This window comes from Sorex araneus, chromosome 4, assembly GCF_027595985.1.
Source record: "Sorex araneus isolate mSorAra2 chromosome 4, mSorAra2.pri, whole genome shotgun sequence".
Taxonomy (NCBI): Eukaryota; Metazoa; Chordata; class Mammalia; order Eulipotyphla; family Soricidae; genus Sorex; species Sorex araneus.
In genome coordinates, this window is record NC_073305.1 from 97507448 (window position 1) to 97528820 (window position 21373).

Below are 21373 nucleotides of genomic sequence, written 5' to 3' on the forward strand. Positions count from 1 at the left end.
CTGAAATCTGAAAAAAATTCAGAAGGTCCCAATCCTACAGTACCAATAACTCCTTTCCAATTTGTCTGAATTCTATCATAGAGCCACTGATCAATAGTCATAGGTTCTGGGTCATTCTCTACTACCAAGCCTTAAGGAGAGATACACTAGGTGATTAATGTTATCCACCACCAAAAGTTGGTTAACGTCAGAAGACAGACCATTGTTCCTTATCTCTAAATGAATCAATGGTTTCCACTAAAAAAGTGGAAACCATATTAGTGAAAGTTAGAGAGCATAGTGGCAGAAGGAGAAGGGGAGAAAATTTTCTCTGACTCCAGGAAGGAAAAAAGAGGGAATAATCAATTATAGAAATAAAAATTATTTGGGTTGTCTACTAGAAAAGGGAATTGGCGTCTGTGCCTGACCTGGGATAGGCCTCAAGCTCATTATATAAAAACATCACCCAAATAAGGAGAATGGCTGGGATCTGAGAAATGAAGAAGCTCAGACCACATGAATTCAGATGCAGGGTATTACCAATGGTGCTTCTCTCTTGGGCTCTACCCTCTCACCCCAGAGTGCCTTTTACCTTAATTTTCTCTAGTCAACACTTGGTTTACCTTATGACTGTGATTCTCAAGATACTCAAGACCCAGTGTCCAGGGTATAGCATGATCTCTAGCCTCTGTTTTTAATTTTATTGACAGGAAATATTCCATCAACACCCATTCTCTTACAACTGGCCTATAGTATTTTGAAGTTCTGGATATATTTGGGTCCTACCTTAGAATTTCACTTTCTTCAAAGCACTGTAATCATGAAATACCATGTCCATAAACTGACACTTGACATTCCCTGTGCACAACAATTTGATCTTTGTCAGAATCAATTATAGAGACTCACTCATCCAGGCTAGTACACCATATCGAGGCTGAGTATATATTTATTCCCACCTTTGATTCTTAAAGACCAATTTCATTGTCCAGCCGAGCTCCTTTTCTTAATCTAGTTCAGACCTTCTGAGTCTGCAGTTTACCTATTCAGTGACCTCACAGGCATTGTCTCCTTTTCCCTCTTTTTATTTGTTGAGGAGTCTTTTATACTGTTACCCATAGCAATGGCACCATTTTTCCTTCCCAAGATTGCACATGGCTTTCAATTTCTATACAGCCTTGAAAATACTTGTCATTTTCTGTTGATTTTCATGACAGAGACCATCTTATTGGTAGTAGCACTATAGCACTGCTGTACCGTTGTTCATCAATTTTCTCGAGTAGGCACCAGGAACGTCTCCATCGTGAGACTTCTTGTTAGTGTTTTTGGCATATTGAATATGCCACTGGTAGCTTGTCAGGCTCTGCTGGGTGGGCAGGATATGCTCGGTAGCTTGCCAGGCTCTCCAAGAAGGATGGAGAAATCGAACCCAGGTGGGCTGCATGCAAGGCAAATGCCTACCCACTGTGCTATCGCTCCTAATCCATTAACAGTAGTAAGGTTACATATAGTTGTGGCTTTTATTTCTGTTTCCCTTCTGAGTAGTGATATTTAGTATTTTATATGCTTGATATATATATGTATCTGTATACATATATATGATTTATTAAGAAAGGTGCATATTTTGGGGAGGACCGCTGGTGTCTGGGTGGACTTCCGCTAATACTTGGACAACTGGAGGATCAGATTAGTCTGGGGTCCAAATGTGAACTATTCGGGTCCTGAAGTTCTGGGGCCCACCAAGGTTACCCCAGTAGTGCTCAAGGATTGCTGAGAGGTTAGTGATGCTGGGGCTCAAACTTGGTCCCATGCAAACTATGGGTTTCTTATCACTGAACTATCTTCAGCTTTCCTGCACTTTTTTAAATACTGATTTTTATTGTTTAATTTTAGGAGTTATGAATAACATGTTCCATATTATGCCTGTGTCATGTATAGTTTACAGGTAGTTTTTCTAATCAAGTAAGTTGGGTAAATTGGGATTATTTCCTTAACTGCAAGAAGATTTTAAGTTTTATGTTGTATCATATGTCTATTTTACCATTTTTTGCCAAGTATTTTTGGTTTACTTTCAAAGGAATTAGTGCCAAATTCAATCTCTTGACTCTTCCCGACTATTTTTTTCCAGGAATTTTATGTCTTACTTGCTCTTTAATTCACTGAGTAAATTTTGGCATATGGCAAAGTATAAAGGGGCAGTTTCATTCTGTTACATATGGATATCACATTGACACAACATATTTATTGAACGCACTCTTTTTCCTTTGTGTCTTTTGGGTACTGTTGTTGAAAATAATTTAACCATATAAGTCATGTTCTATTTCTGGGATCTTTCCCACTGTTTTATGTGTCTATAATATGTCTTTAGTAAATACCATGCTGTTTTGAATTACTATTGATGCTTTGCAATATTTTGAAACTAGGAAGCATAGGTATTAACCTTTATTTATTAAAATGGTTGCTATATGTACTTCATTTGGAGAATTTTTTAAAATACTTTAAAAAAAAGCCAAATATTTTCAGAATTTTTCCTGAATAAACTGCTTTTCATTATTTTATATGCTGTATTATATTTATTGGGTTTCATATGTTTTTATTCTTTTATTTTCATTATTTTATGTGCTGTATTATATTTATTGGATTTCATATGTTTTTATTCTTTTATTTTCATTATTTTATATGCTGTATTTTATTTATTGGGTTTCATATGTTTTTATTCTTTCAACCCAAGGATAAAATCTTCTTCATTACTGTGTATAATCTAATGTATTATTTAGTTTTTTTGATTAAATGCTCTTTGAAACATTTCTAACAATATTCATTAAATATGTTGGCGTATAATTCCCAGTTTTTTATCACTTCTTTGTCTGATTTTTTATATCATCCTTATGACCTGATAATAATGACCTCATAATCTTCATGATGTCATAATAGTTTTCAGTTATCATTTGCTCCTTAATTAGTTCTGGAAAAGTATGAAAAGAACATATATATATGCATATACATGTATACATATGTATTACTGTTCAAGTGTTCTGCTTACCCATTAATCTATTATCTGGTTGATCTGTATATTATTTAAGTAGGGTATTGCTTAGAAACATCTTCTGAAATTTAAATCAATACAAGTTGTGATTTAGTCTATTTTTCGCCTTGATTTTGTCAGTGTTTGTGTTTTATATTTTGATGAATATATGCTTAACTTTGTCATTCCTTCCAGGGAATAGATTCTCGAATCATTCTGTAATTTTTGTCTGTATCTTATTACAGTTTTTATACTTAAATACTTATTTTTATATAAAATGTGGTCATACCTACTTTCTTCTGATTATATTTTCACATACTATCTTTTACTTTCATTTTGTATGTCCTCCTACCAAAAGTAATTCTTTTATAAACCCTGTGTTTTACACTCACTATTTTATACTCTTTAAGGTATGGTTTATGGATCCTAAACACCTTACGTCTTAGTAAAACTTGTAAAGAGTAACTTGATCTCCTTGAATAAATAGCTCTATAATTTTTTGAATGTTCTTTATACTGACCTTCACAAATATCAAGGGCAGGAAAGAACATTATTACATTAGTCATGAAATCTATTTGGCTTTAAGATCTGCTTTCCTAGCAGTGAATACAAATGTGTACTAAGTCAGGAAGCATTAGTAGATAACAGTGTCTGACATGGCATATAAGGAGCCAGCTAGTCACTTATGCAAATTAGAATAAATTGATAGAATAAATTAAAGATAATCTTGTATACCATGTATTTTCTTAAAAGGGAATTCATTGCATGAAGTATATTAGTTTATATTTTTTAGTTTGCATAGCATCATATTTTAAATCAACTTGGCCTAAAGTTTGATAGTTTTTCTTTAGTATGTTTATAAAGCATGCAAATGTATTTTGTTTGTTCAGAGACCATACCCAGCAGAGCTCTGGGATCATCCCATATGCTCCTCAAACATGTCTTGAACACTAAAATCTGATAAGTATAATGCAAATGAAGAGTGCCATGTATGAATTACACCTGTCCTAGGGAAAGACATTCTATAGCATTAATGAGTACTATGGTAGAGATCAGTGCATGTTAGCAGTACAAGGTAGGGTACTAATATGAATGTCATAAGAACATCCATTTTAATAAATGTATTAACTATCACTTCTTCCCACTTGTATTCTAAATGTGCTAGCACACTCATATACACACATGATTAGCAAAAATCAAAAGACAGCTCCTTTCTTTAGAAATCTCCATCAGGACAGTTGAGTAGTTGATAAATTTGATCCAGAAAGCATAATCTAAGAAGGCTACTTAGCTTTGCAGTTTTTCTTTCCATATCCTCATCACCTTAGATTAAAGCTCTGATATGCTCATGCATCTGAAAAGAACTTAAGTGCCTTAATGAAAAAATTACAAGTTCCTTTTTGAAATATTGGCATCTGTAGTTTTCAGTAAATTATTTGTTTAATTATAAAATAGTGCATAATCTGTGTAATAATAATTCAAAATAAACTAATATTAATAAAAATTATGATTTGGGTTAATTAAAATTATTTTTTGTAAGAAGGGAAATAGAATTACATATAGAATCAGAATTAAGAGGCAGGTTGAATTTTGTGACATTTAAAAAAATTGTCTCAGGCAACCAATATGGTATTAAACTGAATTCAAACAAATATATTATTTGAAAAAATCGTATAATTTTGAGGGGTTTAGAAGGAATTTCTACCCAAAACAAAGCTATATTCATGCAACTTGTCATTCCCTCAGACTACTGTCAGATCTATAATATCGTTAACTACCCGTATTGTTCTACAACTTGTTAACTTCATTTATTCTCATTTGATTTCCTGGTTACTTTCACTCACAAAAGGAGAAAAACAAATTTTCAAAGGGAGAGTAGCATTTAAAGTTAAATTTTATATTCTCACTTCAGCTTGTTTAGACTAAACTCTCAGTATTTTTTACCTTCTCCCTAATCAAAAGAAAAAATGTATATTTCATTGTTTTATTATTTACAGTTTGGTTGGGTGTCACAGCAAAGCTCCCTTAGCGTTGTAGTGGTTACGTATTTATTATGTGTCATTACTAAATACCAGATAGGTTAAAAATGTAATCATTTAAAATATATTAATGCTTCCTTCACTATTAAATTTATCTAACAGTGGAAAAGGTTGGCATACTATTTTTTTTCTTTATGACAAAGAATATTTTTTCACTTATAAGTATTTACCAAGATATGTTAAAATACACATTCAGGAAAAGAGTGATAGCACAGCAGGTAGGGCATTTGCCTTGCATGCAGATTCAATTCCTTCATCCCTCTCTGAGAGCCCAGCAGGCTACCAAGAGTATCTTGCCCACATGGCAGAGCCTGACAAGTTACCCGTGGCATATTCAATATGCCCAAAACAGTAACAACAAGTCTCACAATGGAGATGTTACTGGTGCCTGCTCGAGCAAATCGATGAGCAACAGGATGACAGAGACAGTGACTTTCAAGTTGTTATATATCCATTCCATGCAATTCTGCTCAGTTACTAAAGACAAACAATATGAATGGATCTGAAAATATATGTAAAATGAAAGAAGCCAAGAGTAATGTATTGTATGATTCTTTTTATAAAAGCACCGAGATAGTGAGAAGGTGTGTATGATTGTCTTTTATCAGGAGTGAGCCAGAACCTTTTACAGAGAAACTTGAGGAAAGTGATTAGTGAAGATCTGTTGCTTTTCTTGATTTTGGTGGTGTCTGAATGTTAGTATATAATTACAAAAATCACTAAACTGACAACATTAAATTTATAATTTGTTATATATAAATAATACATTAAAATAAAAAAGGGGAAATAATTTTAGTAATTTTTCCACTGAGTGTTTTTTACTATTGCAGTTGATACTTATTACTGATTACCCAGAATAAGACAAGTGGTACATTTTAGTAATTTTGCCACTGAGTATTTTTACTATTGTAATTGATAGTTTTTACTGGTTACTCAGGATAATACAAGTGGTGTATTTCAAATATGTACATATATGTCTTTAAATAGCTAATTATTAAAATTAACAAATCACTAAATAGAGGTGATAGTTAGCATTTAATACACTTTATATGAAAATCTACCTGCAATACGTAGTTGAGTTTTATATAGTAATGGATAGCTTATGATTATATTTAAAACTTATTTGTAAGTAAATTGTACCTGGTAAGGTATTTCAAAAGGTAAATGCATTCCTTGTATTGAGCATATTGAGGAAATAAAGTGGCTGCTAAATCACTATTGCTAAGATGAATGATGATCAATAATTAACAACAGTATTTGCTCATATTTAAACTCTTTCTTTCCTGGTATGCCACATTCCAATCATTAATATTGATGACTTTTTGAAATATTCCTTAAAAGTACAATAATGTGCTTTGCAAGATGACTACTTGATCTTTGGTCTTTTGAAGAACAAAACTTGATCTTTGGTCATTGAAATAAATGGATTATATTCATTTAAACATTGTTGATGGTTTGATTTTATGCTCTTTTGTAAGCCTATCAAATCTATCATTAATTTTGCATTTCACTTTTTCTACATCTAAAATGATAGTATTTACCCGGTCTATTCGCATCCATAATTTTCCAATTTCAGCTGAAGTTTGTTTACAATAAAAATGAACTCTAACTTTCCATGAGTATCTTGGTTTAAATTTGTCTCATATTTCTGTTTTTGCGTAGGAGACTTTTATTTAGTATGCTACCTCCAAATGTAATGAGTAATAGGAATTTGTATTTGTCATCAATTCCTTCAGCAATAATTCTTCTAATTATTCTGTTTCAGAAATTATACAGTTGTCAACTCCAAAATCATTGTGGTCACAATAAGGCCTGAACCCAAAACAACTGATTCGTTCCTGGAGATAGAATTAGCTCATCTGGCTAATGTAAGTATCATCCACTTTACATTAAATGTGTCATTTAATTTATCTTTTAATGAAGGCTAATGGTCATTCTTTAAAAATAATAAGAACAGAACATATTTTCTAGGCTTTTCAGAATTACCAACGAATTAATATTTTATGAAGTTGTGAACTATATATAGCGAAAGAGTATATCTTATTATCCTCCACATTTTTCAATATAGAACTCTCTTTAATTTATTGCAGATAACTATTGCTACATTATTTATCAATAATCAGATTCTTTACTATGCTCTAACTTTAGTTATTGAGGGATATTAATAAGATCTTGTCTCAGGGTTGGAGTGATAAAAAAAAAAGGGTGTTTGCCTTGCATGAAGCCAACCTGGAATTGATCCCCAACGTGGTCCCCCTACCACCATCATTAGTAATTCCTAGTGCAGAGCCAGTTGTAACCCCTGAGCATTGCTGGATGTGCTGCCCCACCAAATAAACAAGAATTATTCTTGCCATGTGGCAGGGAACTCTAAAAATATATATTCAGGGTGAATGTTTTAAACTCAGTACAGTGGGACATGATGAGCTGCAGGGTTAGGGCAACATGTAAAACTGTTGAATTATGGATCAGAAAAAGCTTTCTACTTACCTGTATGTTCCAGGTATTTTAATCTAATTCTTCCATCCCAGAAATTTGAAGAACCCTTTCTTAAGCCCACCTGAATGAAAATGAAATTCTTTGGATCTTGTTCAGTCACTATATGGAAGTTAATACTATCTATTGACCATTTACACATTATTTTAACATAATTAAATCATTAATTTAGAAGGTAAATAAATTCCTATATAAGTTAAATGATCATATTTTACAGTTATATATTTTACAAACTCTTGTAGTGCCTGTATATTTTTTTCCCTTATGAAGCTTCATGGATGTTAAACCTTACCTACTGATAATGGAAGAAAAGTGATTATAAGTTTCCCTAGCTGATACAGTTGGTAAATAACAGAATGCAATTTATACTCACAGCCATTGGGCTATAAAACTTATTTTCTGCTATTTTGTAATTTCTGATTTAAAACCAAATAACAAAACAATATTAGTTTTATAAGTAACAATTATCTTCCTCATAAACTATTTTATTAAAAAGCCTCAGGCATTGTTTGTATGAAACAAATATCTGAGCTTAACATTTTAACATTACAATTAATAATCATGTAGACAATTAGATATTTTTCAACTTTTACCAAGATGTGGTCATTCTGATCTCATTTAACATCTAAAATATATATTCTTTCTATAGTATCTACTTCTTCATACCTTAGAATACACCTGCATGAAAATAACAAACTACTTTTTAAAAAATTTACAAACTACAAAATAGCACTGTATCACTGTCAGTAGCACTGTCATCCCGTTGTTCATCGATTTGCTTGAGTGGGCACCAGTAAGGTCTCCATTGTGAGACTTCTTGTTACACCACAGGTAGCTTGCCAGGCTCTGCTGTACGACGAGATACTCTTGGTAGCTTTCCAAGCTCTCTCAGTGGGACCAAGGAATCAAACCCAGGTTGGCCACGTGCAAGGCAAATGCCCTATACACTGTGTTGTTATTTTAAATAAAGGAGTTATTTATATGTTCACAGTTTGTTATAAAATATTTTGTGTATGTAGAAAATGCCTGTCCAATAATAAACATTGATCAAAAATTATAATGTTTTTAATTCTTTGAAATATGTTTTGGGGCCACACCCAGCAGTGTGCAGGGTGTACTACTGGCTCTGCATTCAGAAATCACTCTTGGTGGCATTCAAGGGACCAGATGAGATGCCAGGGAATGAACACCACATTGTCTTCATGGTGAGCAAATGCCGTAACTGCTGCATTACCTCTCCAGCCTAGAATGCATATCATATTTCTTCAGGAGAAATATTTTCTATAAATTATTATTCATATAATTGTTCTAAATAAATATAAAACCAATATAAACCATTGTTGAGAATGTAAATACTATGTTTATTAAATGACTTCTCCAAAATGTAAAGAAATAATAATTTCAACAATGGTGTTTTATAACATAGTCTCACTATTACAACTCAGTAAACTATTTGAAATGAAGTTTTGAGATATAATAATGAGGGGCATATTTCATCAACCAATTTACAAAAGAGATAACTTATGTAAAGACAAAAGATTATATGCATATGTTAATAAGAGTTCTTAATACATGCATTTTATTAACAACTAGTTTCTTAATGAGATGGCAATAAAATTCAACATATAAGAATAGTTTGATAATTATCATAAGTCACTTTAATTCTGTCACTCAATATTTTAAGGAAATTAATTGTCTAACTTTCCCAAAAGATATTATTTTCACTCTGGAAACTCAACTTATGATAACATAGACAATTGTACTACAAAGGGTGAGCAGAGGAATAGAAGGAAAAGAAAAAATGATTTTCCTGTAAAATAAAATGCCACCAGATGTTCTCACTCATTCTCATCTCCCTTCACCTGCAATGACCACCCATGCCTGATCTCTGACACACACACCCTCCAGAGTTACACAGTTCCTTCTTTCTTCTCTACATTTTATAAGTATCTATCATACTCTTCTGTATACAATACAGTTTTGAATTTCTTCTAATTCTTTTATCCATAATTATAAGTTTGAATTTCTAATATTTACTAATTATTAGATAATTATTATTTATTTAATAATTATTGTTACTATTTGATTTAAATATTAATAAAATATAATTGTTCCATGAGTTTAGGAATATATGAATGATTTAATGAGCATTACATTTTAATTAGCATATATTTTGTGTACTTACTTGTCTATATTCATTGAAGACATAATAAAAAGATCATATCCTGAAATACAAGAAATACTATTCTATGAAGAGATTTATTTTAAATATGAAAATTGAATAGAACAAAAAAAACCTTATTATATATGTATTTATTTCACACAACCATTGTTATTACCTTTAATTCAAACTGTTTTAGATATGGCATGTATCTAATATAAAGTCTATTTTCTTATATAAAAAAATCTGTTCAACTTTCCTTAGCTCAGAATAGAATAATGATTACAAATTATCGATGCTTCATACATAATTTAGAAAGAAATGTAGTAGTTAGAATGAGTCTAGAGAAAAAAAGCTTATTACATTTTTTCTAAGCTATATGTTTTCTTTTGAAGACTTTTTTTTAACAAATAGCATTTAAAGTGTATTAAATATAATAAAGCCCCTGGGAAAAAAATAGAACTAGGTAGCAGAATGAAAACTTGGAATTCCAAATTATATTTTAGCAAAACCAATTTCTATTTTAAGCAGCTCATAAGTCGCTAATGGGAACAATATTATTAATTCAAAACTTTGGGCTTGGGCTTTATTTTTCTGATCTATGGAGTTGGAAGCTATGCTTGTTAGTCCTTAGGGATTGCAATTGCTTGTTTTAAGAAATATTAATTTAGCTTTAACCAAAGACAGGCTTTGTAAAATAATCAGTTTTATTTAGACTTTATACTTATCAGTGTTTTAGATTCTGTAATTTTCTGCAAATTAACAATTTATTGAAATTGTTTATTTGGGTATTAATAACTTCAGTAGAATGAAACTGTACACATAAACATACGCACATACATTTGCACATACATGAGTACTCACACCCATAGGGTATCTATAATTTTGCAGGTTTGAACCTGTAATTTAGCCAGTGACTTTCCAAGTCAGGTAACATTTCTGTCTTGAAATAAGCATGTATCAGCAAATTTGCAAGTCTGAGAACATTTTTTATTTTATCAAATAAAGAAACGTAATACAGTTTTTTTAGAAGAATGATAGATTTGAATCTGATCATCTATATTCTAGTCCCATCTTGGTTTTTATTTATTCCTTTGAGCACCAAGTCTAATGGTGTAGACTGTTTAATTTTTTAGCATTGAGAAATATCCAACAAGTTTATATGTTGTTCATGAATTCACAAAAGAACTCATAAGGATTTGGACTCTGTGTGTGTGTGTGTGTGTGTGTGTGTGTGTGTGTGTGTTGCTTGCCTTCTGATAAGACCTAGGTAACAAATTTAGTTTATTGTACGTGTTTAAACTGAAACTAATTATGAGCCATAGTCTACATAAGTTATAGTAGAAAACACAATGGAAGATCGTAATAAATGTGTGTTTTACCATTAGATAAGTGTAAGATGCTATGAAAAGAAATCCTAACATTCTTCAGTGGGTATTTTCATAAATATCAAAAGCTGATAAAACGTGAGTAATTAAGAATAATTTGGCAGAGCTTAAAGAAGTGTACTCTGTGCATTTGTAATTTCTACAAAGTGGTATTTATATCTATTTACTTTTAAAATTATTTTTATGTCAGTTTTTCCCAGTTGAAAGAGAACTCTGATATTTTTCGTGCTTAAATCTCAGTAATTTTTATGGGAGAAACTTGAAATGCTAAGTAGACAAGTAGATTGATGAGCCTGCCAATAGCTGAAATTGAGATAGAAATTGTTCTCTAGCTTCAGTTTTTTGGTCGTATTCTAAATTTCTTAACGTAAATGGCACTGTTTTTTCCTCTTACATTTCAAATTCACATTTCAAATTCACTTTTTTCCTTTTATATTTCAAATTCAAAAATTCATATTATTTTATTCATAATATATAATCAATGTTTATTTTTTTCAGAATACTGTTATTCTGTATTAGTGGAGTAAGTATCAGCAAACATTTTCAGTAGGTAAATAATTTTTATCATTGTATGATCTATAATGGTCAGTTACATCTACTAAACTCTGACGATATACTGTAAAAGCAGCCATAGGTAATATAGAAAGGAATGGGTGTGTCTCTGTACCTAGGAGTCATTTCCAGAGATACTCAGGGGACTACATGGTGCCAGGGATAAAATGGGTCTGACTCTGTTCCAGAAATTTTATTTCTAAATCAGATGACAGGTTAGATTTCCCCCCTGAGCTATATAGTTTTAAAGTCTTGTTAGTAGACATCATAATGCCTCCCCCTGGATATATGCATCCTAATCCCTATAACCCTTCAATATATCATATTACACAAAAAGGATCTTTATAGGTATGATTAAGGGGAAGGACATTGAAATAGGGGAATTATCGTGTTTTATGTGAGTGGGTCTGTTCAATCACATAAGTCATTTGAATTGGAAACTGCTTATAAACACGTTGGATTTTTTCACCATTATACAAGATAGCAGCCTCACCTTACATTGACCTTTACCCTAGAACAGAGTTATTGCTCAGAGGGAGGAATAAAAATCAAAGCAAGACTAGACCACAGGCTAGCATTGTCCAATCTGTCTTTCCCAGCTACGGTCAGTGCTATGCAGTGCTAAGTGGACTCAACCCAGGACTGCTGACTTTAAAATGAAGAAAGAGCCTATAAGCCAAGGAATGCTGGCAGCCTCTAAAAGTTGAACACACAGTTAGTGTCAGGCCAGGAACCCTTTCCTGCAACGTCAAGTAGCTGAATTTCATAACAGATGGAATGAGTCTGCACTTGGATTCATAAACCCATTCTTCAGAAAGGTCTGCAATTTTGCCAACACTTTGACATCAGACCTTTGATTCTCATGAGGAGAAATCCAGCTGAGTTCACACTTCTGACCATCAGAAACCATAAAACAGTCAATGTGCAATATTGTGCTGCTAAGTTTACAGTAATGTGTTCCAACAGAAATGAAAAGAAAAACCTAATAATCCTGACGTAAGGAATTGTAAAATTAATTTTTAGATTTTGAAAATATTTATGTATACATTAACAATGCATTTTTGTATAATATATACATCAGTATGGATAATATAGATATATATTTCAGTGAAAATCAATTAGCATGTAGAGATTAAATTTTGTCTTTCGATTGGCATACCAGCACATTTGGAACCTGATAAAAGGACTCGCCAGTATGGATAGGTTTTATAAAGAGGGAGTAGCGTATTAGTTGAAATTTGAGGCTGCCTTGAGACAGCATTACTTAGGCAGCCACAAGTAGATGCCAGATTTCAGGCAACTCTGCCATTTGTAAGTAGGTGCCAGCAATTCAGTGCAGCTCTGCTAGTTGCTAATAGACTATAGGAGTACAAAAACTCTGCAAGGTCTTATCCCCACTATAATTCCATGAAAGCTTTATTGAAGGTTTGTTATTGTATCCTCGTGAACAAAGAAAGAAGATTTAAACTACATGCTACATCTTATGGACTGGAGGGATAGCACAGTGGGTAGGGCATTTGCCTTACACGCGGCTGACCCGGGTTCAATTCCTCCATCCCTCTTGGAGAGCCCACCAAGCTATGGAGAGTATCCTGCCTGCACTGCAGAGCCTGCAAGCTACCTGTGGTGTAGTCTATATACCAAAAACAATAACAAGTCTCACAATGTAGATGTTACTGGTGCCCACTCGAGCAGATCAATGAACAATGGGATGACAGTGCTACAGTGCAACATCTTATACCTATATTGAATCTAGTTCATTTTTGTAATTTTTATTAGTTATTTGCCACTTCAACTCATAAGCAATAATTAGATTTTACTCCTGCACAAGGTAACTTATTTGCCTAGAGATACAGCAGACTTTTGGGTAGTCAATGTTGGAAACATGATAATCATATGTGGATAAAGCATTTTAAAACATGTGGAGGCAATAATTTTCTTTGATGGATATGGAAATAAATAATCCCTGATAATAGTTCCTTGCTTTACTATTTCCCATGTAACAAATAGAAACTATTCAGTGCGAAATAATGTATATTTGAGTTAGTGATATGGCTCAGAAATAAGGGAAGCAAGCTATTATCACATGCACAAAAATAATGTCATATGGCTAATGTGTGCATCCAGTAACCATATAGCAGAAGCTGAGTTAAATATATGCCCTCTTCTTGTGTTCCAATTAAATACCTGCCAACTCCTTGAGAAAAGATATATGATATGGACATGTATCATACTAATAGAACAGTATTCTCACTTCAATGATCTTTGTGTAATTCTGTTTTCAGCTAAAGCCTACTCTTCTCCATAGAATCCAGTTATCCCTTTACAGGGAATTTACCCCCAAATACAAAAGCACTAAATTTTTTTGGAGGTGGAGGTTTGGGTGACACCTAGCAGTGCTTAGGGCTTGCTCCTGGCTCTGTACTTAGGGATCATTATTGGTAGAGTTCAGGGGACCATATGGAATGACAGTGATCAAATACAGGTCAGCCCTGTATAAGGCATGGCCCTGCTCTTTGTACTATATGATGCTCCCCTCGTGAAATTTTTATAAATACATGAACCTCTGTATTATTTAAGCATTGTTTATTTACATGAGTTAAGCTCCTGCCAACAAATGAGTGAATAAAGATAAGAGATACATATTCTAGTCTATAAGACCAAATGACATTTATGAGAAGGAATGTAATGATGTAGATGGATACATTGTACTAAAAGGAACATTTGTATGGTGAAAGAGAGTATTGGAATTTCAGTGCTTAACATTTTATACTGATGTATTACTGCACACGATAGCATGAATAATGTTTCATGAGTGCATCATATTTGTTAATGTAGTATATACAGATGTTGTTTGTTTAATATTGCACATGTGAAACTGATATAATGTTATGATACAATGTTACTTCAAAAAATGATAGAATAGAAGCTGAGAAGATAGATCAGTGGTAAAAAATCATGCCCAGCACATGCAAGGCCCTGATTTAAGCATTGCATGACTCCCTCAACCTCACCAGGTATGATCCTGGTGGCCCTAGTATTACTGTGTGTGGTCCAGATGACCCCTCAGTAAATTAAGGACAGAAGATAAGTATAGTACTGGTGGATTTCAAGTACCACAATATCGGAACACCTGCCAGTCACAGAGCCTAATCAATGTTGAATGGCCCAACACCCTTAAGCACTTCAGGGTATGTTCCTACATAAATCAATAAGTAGTTCAATGAATAAATAGAAAATAATCAGGACCATAATGATAGTACAACATGTGGGGTACTTGCCTTGAATGTTACCAACCCACGAGCTATCCTTGGTAAAACATATGGTCCCCCAAGCTTCACCAGGAGTTCTACTCACCTGAATAGAGCTGAATAGAGAAACGAGTTAACCCTGAGCACTGCTGGGTATGGCTCAAAACAAAAAAAAAAGTAAATAAATATAAAATATAAACCAAGCATGGGCTGGAGCTATAGCACAGCGGTTGGGCATTCGCGTTTCAGGTGACTCTGTATATGCTCATATAATAATTAAAATTACACTTTGGTAAGGGTAAAGGAAAATGTTTTCAGCAATATCGAGTTCATTTTAATGGTAATAACATAGGCCCCAAATTCAGAAAATTGAGAAAAGGGAGTACAGTACAAGTTGAACAGTGTTTCTCTGATTCACATTCAAGGAGTCAATGTGCAATTTACTAGAGACTATGTGACAGAAAGAATCATCTTGGAACATCTGAGTCAGAGTATTGGAAATGTTGAAGTAGCTATGATGAAGTCATTGTATTTCTTCATGTCCTTAGATGGTTTTAAGTTTCCTGTATGGGCAGGAAGATATTTCTCTTCCCATAAGACTATTAAAGTACAAAATTTAAGAGTTTAATAATTTGTTATGGTATAAAGACACTAGACATCAGAAATTTTCAATGAAAACAGGGGAAAGTAAGCATATAATTTCTGTTGAGTGTGAATTAAATGGACTGGAGCGATAGCACAGCAGGTGGGGCATTTGCTTTGCATGCGACTGACTTGGGTTCAATTCCTCTGTCCCTCTTGGAGAGCGCAGCAAGCTACCAAGAGTATCCCGCCCGCACGGCAGAGTCTGGCAAGCTACCCATGGCGTATTTGATATGCCAAAAACAGTGACAACAAGTCTCACAATGGAGACATTACTGGTGCCCACTCGAGCAAATTAATGAACAACCAGACTACAGTGCTACAGTGAATTAAATGGTGCTTCTCAAAATTTGTTATTGATAAAAATTGGGAAGGGAATACAGAACAATAATTAGGATGTGAATTCCTAGATTTAGTTCCAATATTAAATATTGAAGCCAAGGAATATACATTTTAAATATACATCCAAGTGGGTTTGAGAAGAAGTCTACAGAAAACACTTTGAAAACACTAATGCAGACAGAATGTGATTCAAATAGCCTGTGAATTGAGCTTGTCAAACTTAAAAACAAGGAAAAATTAGAGAAATTGGTCACCATTTATATTTATTTTGACATCATGTTTACATTTTTTATAAAACTCTTTTTAGATCTCTGTTCAAATATTATAACAAGGAAGGCTACCCAAAAGGCAAAATTATACCCCTTTTACTTTAAAGTCTTTCCTACCCCTTGTGACTTTTTTTCATAAAATATATCACCTAGCATACCGTATTTTAGTTTTGTTTCTATTAGTACAGTTACTTCTACAATGAACAGATTTTGTTTTGTTTGATGCTGTATCCCCAGTGCCTCAAAGGCTACTGGGAATATAATAGGCATTTACTAATTAATATTTTCCCAAAATGGTAAATAAATAGATTAACTTGTTTTAATTATCTTTCTGGCTTTCTCTTCCACCACCCTTGCTTTGTGAGAGTGATTTAAAATAGTGAAATATCATTCTACAGGGAGAAGAATATTTGGAAAATATTGTGAGCGAAGAGGAATTCACTTAGTAATGTCATTTTAGAATCATTAAGAGTTAAAATATGAAATGCAGATAGTCAGTCCGGGAAGTAAGGTACTTTACCTGTGACTGATACTCCTCAACCTCTACCTGGGGCACTGCCTATGGCCCCCATGCAAGAGACAGGATATTAAAAAATTCCAATCTCTCCTTTAGAAACATCAGTCACAGTCACAGTCATCCCATTACTCATCAATTTGCTCGAGTGGGCACCAGTAATGTTTCATTTAGAGACTTATTGTTACTGTTTTTGGCATATGTAAGTAAAATTATTCAGATCAAAGAAAAGGAACCACACAGAAATACATTCATAGAGTGAGTTAAATATATTGTTTTGAACAGATTTTGAAACATGGGAGAGAAGAGATTGAAGCCTATGAATGGTTCTTAAAATTATGTTTAAATATTTTTAAATTTCCTCTACTTTCCTCCTGTTCCTGTCATTAAATTGTCATAGTCTTTTTATTCTTATGTTATTTTCACCATTTCTTGCTATTGATTTTCCGTAAACTCTTCATAACCAATCTTGTAGCTGAGTCTCTTTTTGAAAAGTACCTGGAAATTTTAACAAATACTTTACATGTGTTTTCTCAACAAAACTTTTTAACAAGTTTGTGGCTATTGTTTTTAATGTTTATAACCAATTCATTATTTTTTTTCACCTTTCACTTGTTTCCTATATCCCATTTTTGCACTTTAAGTCAATATTCAAGCCAGGACTAAACATTTCTGTAATTTATTTGCCATGCTGATTTATATAACCTTCAAATCTTTAAATGATTCACCTCATTGCAGGCATACAAATTGGTGACCAATTTGTAGAATGAATTCACTAGAATGAATGTTCACCTGGAGCTATCTGTTGTATAGTTCTCAGAATACATAATGAAACACAAGATTAAGTGTGATATATTGGAGCTTATATTTTATTATCAGGTGTATACCTTATAAATTTTCACAAGGACAGAGATAGAAGCATGCAGTAGGACCAAGAGGTGAGACATAAAGAAGGCAGAGGAAAAAGAATGAGAGTTGACAATGATATAGAATAATAGTAGAAGTAATTTTCTCTATATTTTTGTCTCAAAGTAAAAATATTTTCTTTAGTGGAATAAAAAGGAATGAAGTGGGATATCCAAGCAATTCGGTATTATAGTCTTCATAATATTTTTCTATAATATATGATCAACATTAATTATAAAATATTAATATTAAAATTAATTTACTGTATTGGTTTATCTAGAACTAATATATCTCATACATTATTAAAAGAAAGAAACTGAACTTAGATGATTCTGTTACAGTATTTTTTTATTAATAAAATTTACCCTCTTTGGAGCGGCACATTCAACTTTGCTGAGAGCTAAACACTGACTCTGCTCAGGAACACTCCTGGTGGCATCAGAGCACATGTGCAGTGCCAAGGATTGAAATGGAGCCATCTGCTTGCAAGACAAGGGCTTTACTTCCTGTGTTATTACTCTGGCCCTGAATTTAACTCTCACTCCCTCCTTGTGATTTATAATTTATTATCTACAAAGAACTTTTTGTAAACAAAGTCCCTTTGTACTAAAAAAGAGCCAGAGACAGTGCATTAAGGCACTTAACTTGCACATCACTAATCCTGTTTCAGTCCCTGGCACCACCTCTGGTCATCCCTGAGAACAGATCCAGGAGTAAACCAGAGTATACTGAAGTGAGGTCCGAAAACAAACAAAAAAAAATACCTACATAAATCTAGCAGACATTTATGTTATAATCCAATATTGCAGCCATACTGATAATATCTTGAAAGTCAAAAACCATTTGAAAATTCTAGGTAACATGAGATAGGATTTCACTAGGAAGAAGACCAATCTGAAACACTGTTCTCCTTTCCATTTCTCAAGTATTAAAATCTATGCTTTCTGTGTAAAACAGATAAGGAAATATTCAATCTCCCCTAAAAATTGTTTTCACACAGGCCATCAGCCTTGTTTCTCAATTATACCTAACAGTAAAACATAGCTAGTTATATTTATAGCATACATCTGTATTAGACTTTCCATATGTGTGTTCCCCATCAACTCCCATAAGACTGTATCTTTTTCATGAATACAGATATTTCTGTGCTTTCATACATGGTTTAAAGTGCCTCCTTAGCACAGTGGCCAGTTCATGAGTCACATAATCTGGAATGCATTTTTTATTTATTTTTTATTTTTTTTAATTTATTTATTTTTAATTAGAGAATCACCGTGAGGGTACAGTTACAGATTTATACACTTTTGTGCTTATACTTCCCTCATACAAAGTTTGGGAACCCATCCCTTCACCAGTGCCCATTCTCCACCACCCGTAAACCCAGTGTCCCTCCCACCCTCCCCAATCCCATCTCCCCCCCACCCCATCCTGCCACTGTGGCAAGGCATTCCCTTCTGTCTTCTCTCTCTAATTAGCTGTTGTGGTTTGCAATAAAGGTGTTGAGTGGCCGCTGTGCTCAGTCTCTAGCCCTCATTCAGCCCGCAACTCCCTTCCCCCACATGGCCTTCGACTACAATGTAGTTGGTGATCGCTTCTCTGAGTTGACCTTTCCCCGGAACGTGAGGCCAGCCTCGAAGCCATGGAGTCAACCTCCTGGTACTTATTTCTACGGTTCTTGGGTGTTAGTCTCCCACTCTGTTATTCTATATACCATAGATGAGTGCAATCTTTCTATGTCTGTCTCTCTCTTTCTGACTCATTTCACTCAGCATGAAACTTTTCATGCCCATCCACTTAACTACAAAATTCTTGACCTCCTTTTTTCTAACAGCTGCATAGTATTCCATTGTATAGATGTACCAAAGTTTCCTCAACCAGTCATCCGTTCTGGGGCATTCGGGTTTTTTCCAGATTCTGGCTATTGTAAACAGTGCTGCGATGAACATACATGTGCAGATGTTGTTTCGATTGTACTTTTTTGCCTCTCTGGGATATATTCCCAGCAGTGGTATTGCTGGGTCAAATGGGAATTCAATATCTAATTTTTTGAGAGTCGTCCAAATTGTTTTCCAGAAGGGCTGAACCAGTCGGCATGGAATGCATTTTTTAGAAAGTGACCCTTTGATAAGTAGTACAATGTGAATATATGGTTTTTGAAGAATTGGGGGAATTATAATTGTGCTAACATATTGGAGCTAGTGAAATTTCCCAATTAATTTGACCAACAAATGAAATTAGAGGTAGATTTCAAATTTTTAGAAGAGTAAATTTAATTTTAATTTCTAGCTAAATTTTAAAATGAACTAAGCAAATAATTCAGAAAACCAGTATTTTGCAACGATTCTACCTAGACTTTTAATGATGTCATTTGCCAGATATATTCCAGTGATTAACTAAATATATACAGGACTAAGGCAGAAGGGCTGCTTAGTGTCTATGGATGCAGAGGAAGCATGTTCACCATTGAGAAGAGTTAGTAACCTGTTTCAGAACTGTAACTTTTACCTGCCTTGATTTATGTAGCATTATCATTGTGTCAATACATAGAGATAATGTTTATTTTTAATTTGGTAATGATGCAATAATGAATGTGTTGTATGCCCAAATTAGAATTCAGAGTTTCTAAGAAAGTTCAATGTATGAACCATGCCAATCAGGTACGGGGAATAAAACTACCAAAACATCTGCTATAGTTTTGGTTTATATTAGGAGTATCACTCTAGTAGGAAAGGCAATAATAGTGATTTTTTCAGTACTGGTAGGATATATGGAAATGATTCCCGAAAATATCTTTAAAAGCTTATACTCCTGGAATATTAAAGAACTGGTATGAAGCATATTATGTTGAGTGAAGAAGAAAAAACTCCATTGTTATGATAGAATCTGCCTGACTTGTGTTTACCTAAATTTATTCCATAAAGGAGGAATTATTAACTTTCTTTCAAAGTGGAAATAAGACCCAATGAATGTGGGCAGGAAAACAGAAAGAAAACAATATTTAGCAAAATTTAGACTTTCACAATAGATCTTCTCTGCATAATCCAGAGTAGAAAATTCAGTGTGATCTCTTAAAGATCATGTTGGCTACCCAGTATAATGGGATTAATAAAGTTAATGAAAAATAAAATGCCTGTTGCTTACAAAGATAGTGCAAGTCAATAAATTTTATGGGCAATTAATGCAAGTATCTCTTCTGTTTAGCAAATTCTCCCAAAAGAGGCTGAAGAGGTAGTGGTGATGAAGTGGTTGTATATGTGCATAATATAGGGCACTTCACTATGATTTAAATACCGTGAATAGTTTGCCGTTCTTAAGGGCACGAATCCAATACTGAATATTCTACAGAAAACAAAGCCAAGCAAGAAATAGAAACTATCAAAATAGGGACCTTGTTAGAGTTTCACTTTCACTTAAAAAAATAAGAGGGCCAGTAAGATAACTCAACAGGCTGAGTTCATGCTTTGCATGCAGAAGGCCAGGTTTGATTTCTAATATGACATCATTCCATGAAGACTGCTGGGAACAACCCACCAAACACTCTCAGGTTTGGCCAAAAACAAACAAATACACAGACCAAAAAAGAACAACAACAAAATTGCAGTCTGACATTTGGAATAAATACATTATTTCACCCAGTGGTATTCAGGGGATATTCCTGACTGCACTCAGGAATCACTCCTAACACTGGTGGCAGACATGTGGGATGCCGGGGATAGAACTCAGGTAGTATACATGCAAGGCAGATGCCGTAACTCCTGTGCAATCTCTCCAGCCCCAATGCATTATTTTCATGGTAGAATTTCATAAGATAT

At 33.6% G+C, this 21373-nt stretch overlaps 1 protein-coding gene across 4 annotated transcripts in view; it reads left to right on the forward strand.

Moving 5' to 3' along the window:
• Positions 1-21373, forward strand: part of ADGRB3 (adhesion G protein-coupled receptor B3) — an 823957-nt gene that overhangs the window by 469923 nt on the left and 332661 nt on the right. For all 4 annotated transcript variants that reach the window (XM_055134853.1, XM_004605882.2, XM_055134855.1 and 1 more), the window contains one exon: positions 6806-6908. In XM_055134853.1, coding sequence (XP_054990828.1) covers positions 6806-6908 — 103 coding nt within the window. The remainder of the gene's footprint in view (positions 1-6805; positions 6909-21373) is intronic.